This window comes from Crocodylus porosus, unplaced genomic scaffold (genome assembly GCF_001723895.1).
Source record: "Crocodylus porosus isolate Cpor-Errol unplaced genomic scaffold, CroPor_comp1, whole genome shotgun sequence".
In the NCBI taxonomy this organism is placed as follows: Eukaryota; Metazoa; Chordata; order Crocodylia; family Crocodylidae; genus Crocodylus; species Crocodylus porosus.
The window spans coordinates 79,967,797-79,974,604 of NW_017728906.1; the positions used below are offsets into that span (position 1 = coordinate 79,967,797).

Below are 6,808 nucleotides of genomic sequence, written 5' to 3' on the forward strand. Positions count from 1 at the left end.
ACCCGGCCAGGTCAGGCGTGTCACGTTAATCTGTGTGTGTTTGCGTGTATGACTGATTTGGGGACTGGAGGAACCCAGCCCCACTGAACTGAGTCCTGCAAGATAGCTCCATTGGGGGGTAAGGGCTTGCAGAAGGGAGAGATACAGCTCCATATAGAAACACCAGTAACACAAGCAGCACATTGATAGAATTACCAAGACCCAGCCCTAATAAATGAGCACACCCCGAAGTCGCAGGCAAATCTGCTAACAGGGCTCAGCAGCGCAGGCTGCTTTGCCCCGGGCTGCGGCGGCTCGGAAAAACTGGAAGTGCCACGGTGGGCACTTCTGGTTTCACTTTACCTTACAAGCCAGCATACCGGTTAATAGAGCATGCCACCTTGTAAGGTGCTGGTTAACGGAATTTTTACTGTACTAGACAAATGGTTTTCAATCTTTTTTCATTTCCGGACCCCTACAAAATTTTGAATGGAGGTGCAAACCCCTTTGAATCATAAGGGTGGATATTCACATACTTTTGATTGATCATAGTCATCTTTCACAACCCCCTCCTCCCCCTGGCCTCTGAGGACCACAGGTTAAAATCCACTGGATATGACTTACCAGATGCTTCTCTTTAGATTTTATTTTTGAGCAGCAGCAACCAAATGATGCAATCAAATGTTGTTTAAACCTTTCTAGTTCAACCCATAGATACTAAAAAAAAGAAACATTTTTAGCTTATTCTTCTAATAAGGACTGTTTTCCTGTTTTCAATTGGAACCTGTCACACATTAATCCACTATAGCTCACAAATTAATTAAAAAATATATCCAAGAACATTCTTCTGTTTTTCTCTTCTACACAATTTCTTTGTCTCCGACCAGGCTTTGAAGCTGGGGTTGAGCTAACATGTTGTTACCTGTGCTATTTTTCTAGAACTGCAACACAGATGATGTTCAGTACTTTACTACTTGCCACAATTAAAACTCAATGCTCGTCTCCAATATTTTACAGTTTTTCTCAGCAATTTACTTGTACCAAAGATCACTGACATTATAAAGATTCTTAGCTTTTAAGGCCAAGAAAAACCATCAGATCATCTATTCTCACCTGCAGGATCACATGGGCCACACTGGCTTATAGCATGCAGACCTTTCCCCAGGAACAACACAGAAGTCTTAAAAGTGACCTACTGATGGGAAAATCATCTCTAAATTCAGTAGGATAAGAGCAGGGAGGGAGTTGACCTATGCCATGTTTTTTGTTTCTGTTTTTGTTCTGTTTTTAAATAATTTGTATCCACAGCCAAATCAGCTAAAACTAATTCCAAATCCCAGTGTCCAGAACCATAAGTGGCCCTACTACCGGCAAACATCCTCCACCCACACCTGGGGCTTCAGATGTTTCCAAAACCTTTAGTAGGCATCCAACTTGCAGGCCCAAGCCTGAAGGTTTAGGGTTCAGATGCCCCCGAGTTTTGCTTGCCCTCAGCCATAAGGCCCCCAGAGCAAGCAAGAGAGGAGAATCCCATTTCCATAAACCGGGCTTAAAGCCACTGCACCTTGGCAGGTACTGAACCACACTAGAAGAGCAGTTCTCCTGCAAAGCGGTTCAGGAAAACTGCCTTCCTAGACACAGGTACATGGTATTTACCCTGTCAGGTTAAGACGCAACACATGATATTAATATATGACTCCAAGAAAGAAAGACTTGCTGGGACTGGTACCACGTCAAGAGATTACAGGGTGCCTACAGCAGTGTGCAAATGATGCAACTGAAAGGACAGGGTGAGGCATGGCATGCTTCCCAAGGCTGCAAAATATAGAGGAAGACTGCTGACCAAGAGCTTCAACACATAATTTTCCCTGATCATTATGCTGCGACTCTACAAGCATTCTTCACTCAACCCAGGATTGTCCAACTTGTATCCCCTTGGGGAATGTCCCCTCCAGGGACTTGGCAAGCTATGTAATTCACATCAGGTGAGGCACAGGTCGATGGGCTGTGCGCCATGAAGACTCTCTCCTGCCCCACCCCTTGCTGCACTGCATGCCCACACAGGCATCCCCTTGCTTCCTGCAACTCCCCCCATGCAGCCTCAGACTCCCCCTCATCCCCTCACCCAGAGTGCCACATTACCCCACCTCTTGGGGCAAAGGCAGGAAGCAGCAACTGGAAGAGGGAATGGGAACCCAGAAGCTTGCTCCAGCTGCTGTTGCAGCCAGAGTAACAGTATAAGCAGCAGCACGTGGCCAGCAGGCCACCAGTTGGACTGCCCTGATATATACAAAATAAATCTTTTTCTTCTTGTCTATCCCAACTAGCCTGTAAGGGACAGACAAGCACCAAAATACAGCTACTCCTCACTTAACGTCATAGTTACATTCTTGAAAAATGCGACTTTAAGCAAAACTATATTAAGCAAATCCAATTACATCACAGTAGTTACCTACTAGCAGGTGGCGGCCAAACAACACTATACCAAATGCTGCATGACTTTAAACGAGTATGATTTCTAATAAATCAGCAACATAATAACAAAACAATGTTAACCAAGACAACATTAAGTGAAGAGTACCTGTACCAAAACCTTCTACATGATTTGAATTATCAGGACACTCTTGTAAAGCAACATCACAAGCTGCAACATACAAACCATCAAACCCCACCAAGTTAGGAAGAACCAATAAAACAAGTCAAAGTAACTGGAAAGAAAAAACGTGTTTTTATTGTCCTTTTTATTGTCTGTAAGGTTTCTATTTAGAAAGCTGTGGCACAGGAACTGGTTATCTTACTGTCCGATAATGCCAAAGATACATACAGGGCCAATATGCAAGTTTTTACTGATTTGGAAGTTTAGGCAATATAGATCTTTAGGCATTACTGTGTGTCCGGGTACATGCATGTGCGTGCATTTTATGTATGTGCATGTACATAGGTACACATATACCCATACATACATACCACAGCACAAAGAATCTGAGCCATACTAACTCTATCTAAAGTTTTTAGTTCCCTGGATCGCTCAGGCAGATTTATTTTGTATCTGTTAGCAAGTATTTTATACCATATTTACTCAAATACAAGACGACTCTGATTATAAGATGAATCCACAAAAATTAGCTTCTATATATATAAAATTTATAAATTCAGTATAATTTTCCAGGTATAGAATCTAATTATTGAAGTTTTGTCTTGAATCATCCCCTTCCCACTACTAGAGGGAAAATAAATCTGGGGGATCAAACAGCCCCCTTGCCCTGTGCCTCCTTCAATTTCTTCCCCCTATCTTTACTGTCAAACCCTGCTCTCTCTGAGCACAAAGAAGCGAGGAGCAAACTTGAAAACGCTGACCTTCCAAATAAATATAGCTGTAGCAATTTGCACATAGTACCCATAGAACAAGTTCATCCAGAATTGATGCATTTCACCTTTTTTGGAAACTGCTGCAAGTTTTAGCACAGGTACACCATACACACACACTTAAGTAGCCCTCTGGCACCTACTTATAGGTAGCACAAACTATGCATGATATTAATCCAAAACCAAAAGCCTCATAATTTATCATATAGCTCATTGGGCTGGGCCCCAACAGAGTCAACAGCATTTCACATACCCCCTGCCTCCCCTCACCCCCAGCTGGCTCCCAGGAAGCCCCTCTCCCCACACACACACACACACATCCCTGTGCACACCCCCACCACACAGGGCAGGGCGTGCAGGGAGTGGATCACACCTGTCTTGCTCTCAAACACTGCTCCCTGCCCACTCATAGCCCACAGAGTTTTGACAAGTTGTTTGGGAAAAGGGGGCTGGAAATGCTGACCCAGCACATGACAGCTTATGAAAATTAACTAAGTGGCCCTCAGGCCCAAATAATTGCCCACCCCTGCACTAACCTATCTTTGTAGTAGGCTCCCATCTGCATGTTTTCCCAGTATAGGCTATGTATTTTATTGTCACGCTCAGTGCTGGCTGCACTTTATCAGCTTCGCAGTTGGTTTCCATCGCTATGCCATTCCATTTCTATCCCATTCCAGCATTCCACATGCTGCTTCTGCCAGCAGTTTAATAATAGACAATGTATTTAACAAGGTTTCCTTGTGGGTGAATATATGAAAGGGCCTTGTTTCCAGGCTGATTGAGATAAAAAAACCTTGTCTTGTACTTAAATATGACAATTTCTCTTTCTGCTAAGTGGCAAAGTTCCTCTCTCTCAAAATGTTTATGTTTATTTTTGGTAGAGAGCTTTTAACCACAACTTAAGACCTACATTTTATAAAAACATAAGTATATGTTTTCTTTAGGCTTTCTTGATGAAAAAGGGATGCATTTGGAGGCTGGATAGGGATGCTTTAGAAATAGTAGTCATGCAGGAGGTTGAACTAGATGATCCTTGAGGTCCTTTCCAAGCCTATAATTCTATGATATGATGATCTGCTTAAGTAGGTGCAGGATTCAGACACAAATTTGGGGCCATTTAGCTGGCACTACTGAACTAAATTAAATGGATGTGATTTTTGTTTTTGACAAATCTTTAATCAAAGTTAAAATATTAGAATTGTTTAAAATATTTTCAAACTGAATTAAATTCCTGTATCCTGTGTCACAGAAAAGACAGCTATGGCACCTTAGGGCTTGAGAATGAATGTACATACCGTTACAACTGGTAGCGCAGAAAGATTTCATATGAAACCTCAGAGAAAGGCCTCTGAAGAATGTGTGGGTGCCTACATGCAAATTTCCCATGCCATGTTTTGAAAGCATAGATGTGCATCTGACATCTTTAAAATCACCACCATCCTTTTGTACCTACAAATATCTTGGATTCTATGATTACAAATAAGAGCTCATCTTGCTTCAGTGAGAAATCAGAAAAAAGGGAAGCACAGCTAAGACTCCTTCTCCATCTGCTAGTAGCTTTGACTTTTAGACTTTGCTGCTGAAAGATCATGAGCACATCTGTACCTTGCACTAATCTTCACAATATGGTCCACTTGCTAGTGGCTTGTTCAGGAGCTGACAGATCATCAAGCAACTGGTTATATTTTATGTGGCTTAACAAGGATGCAAAGACATACAGAAAGGGGTAGTGCATGTACAAAGCTCTTCCTCCTCTCTTGTAAATCTAGACAGTTTTATCCAGTTCTTAATTCTGCTTTGAATTTGTTTGTCATTCCTATTCCTTGAGGTTTCCAAATATTGTTCTAAATGCATCTAGCTTACATGTCACCTTGCCAAGGGATAGTATCTCTCATAGTAAACAAACAGCAAGGTTAGACTAGGAGTCTGAAGGTTTGATGTGCAAGTGCACCCACAGTAAAGCCAAAGCAGATCAAAGGCACAGAACAAATGAACTAAATTAGTGTTTCTCAACCCATGGGTTGCAAACTAAAAGTGAGTTGCAAGAATATATGAAAGGGTCGTGAGCAAACTTTAAAAATGGATTATTCTTTAAAGGAGAAAAAAATGGGAAACCGTGGCTTTTTCCTTGCAGGCTGAGACTGCTTGGGACCCCACATACTGGGGACTAGGGTCTGGGGCAGGAGCAGTGAAGGGTACTGGATCAGGACTGGCCATCTATGCTTGCAAATGGGTCCTGGTACAAAAAAGGTTGAGCCACTGGACTAGATAAAGGCACAATCTACTTAAAAGGAAGGGATAGAGGAAGTAGTCAGTGGAAGAGTAAGAGCAGATTACAGACAAAAAAACCTGGCCCAAACAGCCATGCAGCATAAACCCACCCTGTCACTGCAGAGGCAATGCCCCAAGCAGGGCTGTCTGGTTTCAGAGCAGCATTAGTCATGGGTCATAGGCTATACGGCCTGCAGGCTCCTGGACCCCCTGCCAATGCATAGCCCCATCTGCTGCCCGAACTCCCACCACTGCATGGGTGAGCCCCCTAGTACTGTGACACAACCAGTCCCCAGCCACACGAGATCTCCCGCCCACCCTGCTGCTGTTGCACAGCCTCCACCCTGCCAGCTGTGCAAGCCCACCCCCTGCACTGCCACCACCATGTGCCCCTTCTGCCAGCACTGCTGTGTGTACAGTACAAGGCCCCCTCTGCTGCCAAGTGTGCCCCCCCATGAGCCCTGCTGCCTGCCCCAAAGACCCCAGCCCTCACCATAAAGACAGGACCGACAGAGTAGGCAAGAAGCAGTGGGCCACACATTAACCCCTCACAGGCCACCAGCTGCCCAGCCCTGCCCCACCCTGAAGCACTGCAGCCACGGCTGCCTGGACTTACTGGTGGCTGGCGGCAATGGCACTGCTGGGCTCCGCGATCATCTCCGCTGCATCCTGTTGGCAGTGTGGACAGTGCAGGGACAAGAGCAGCAGGGGCCCCCCAGCTCCACTCGGTTCCTACCTGGGGTGGGGGGAAAAAAGCAGCTAAGAACCAGAAGCAACCACGCAGCAAGGAGGTGGAAAGACATGCACAGCAGTGGGGAAGGCAAAGGCCTGGCACTGCACAGCCACAAGAGGCATGAGCAGGGAGCATGCAACGAGCCCAATACCCTTGCAGTGTGGGCATGGGGAGCTGCCCCTGCCCTGAGCGCGCTCCTGGGGGGTGCAACGCAAGGAGGCAGCACTGCGGGGGGGGCTGCAATGCAGTGTAACGCAGAGAAGGGAGACCCCCGCTGCCCCCCTCGCGCGACCCACCTGGGCTGCACAGACCCCGCCCAGAGCCGGAACCCTCCGCGCAGCCAATCCGCTGCGCCGGCCCGCAGTCACGTGCCGCAGCCGGCTGAGGGCAGGGCAGAGCAGAGCAAGGCCCTGGGGAGTGCGCGGAACGCGCGGCGCGGGGCAGGGGCGGCGGGGCCGG

The 6,808-nt window shown here is 46.1% G+C and overlaps 1 protein-coding gene across 4 annotated transcripts in view; it reads right to left on the bottom strand.

The window, feature by feature from the left end:
* LOC109306142 (cohesin subunit SA-2-like) overlaps nucleotides 1-6,352 on the bottom strand; it is an 88,444-nt gene extending 82,092 nt beyond the window's left edge. For all 4 annotated transcript variants that reach the window (XM_019529412.1, XM_019529413.1, XM_019529410.1 and 1 more), the window contains exon 1: nucleotides 6,233-6,352. In XM_019529412.1, the coding sequence (XP_019384957.1) occupies nucleotides 6,233-6,273 (41 nt within the window). In that variant the 5' untranslated portion in view covers nucleotides 6,274-6,352. The remainder of the gene's footprint in view (nucleotides 1-6,232) is intronic.
* Between the last annotated feature and the right edge of the window lie 456 nt (nucleotides 6,353-6,808).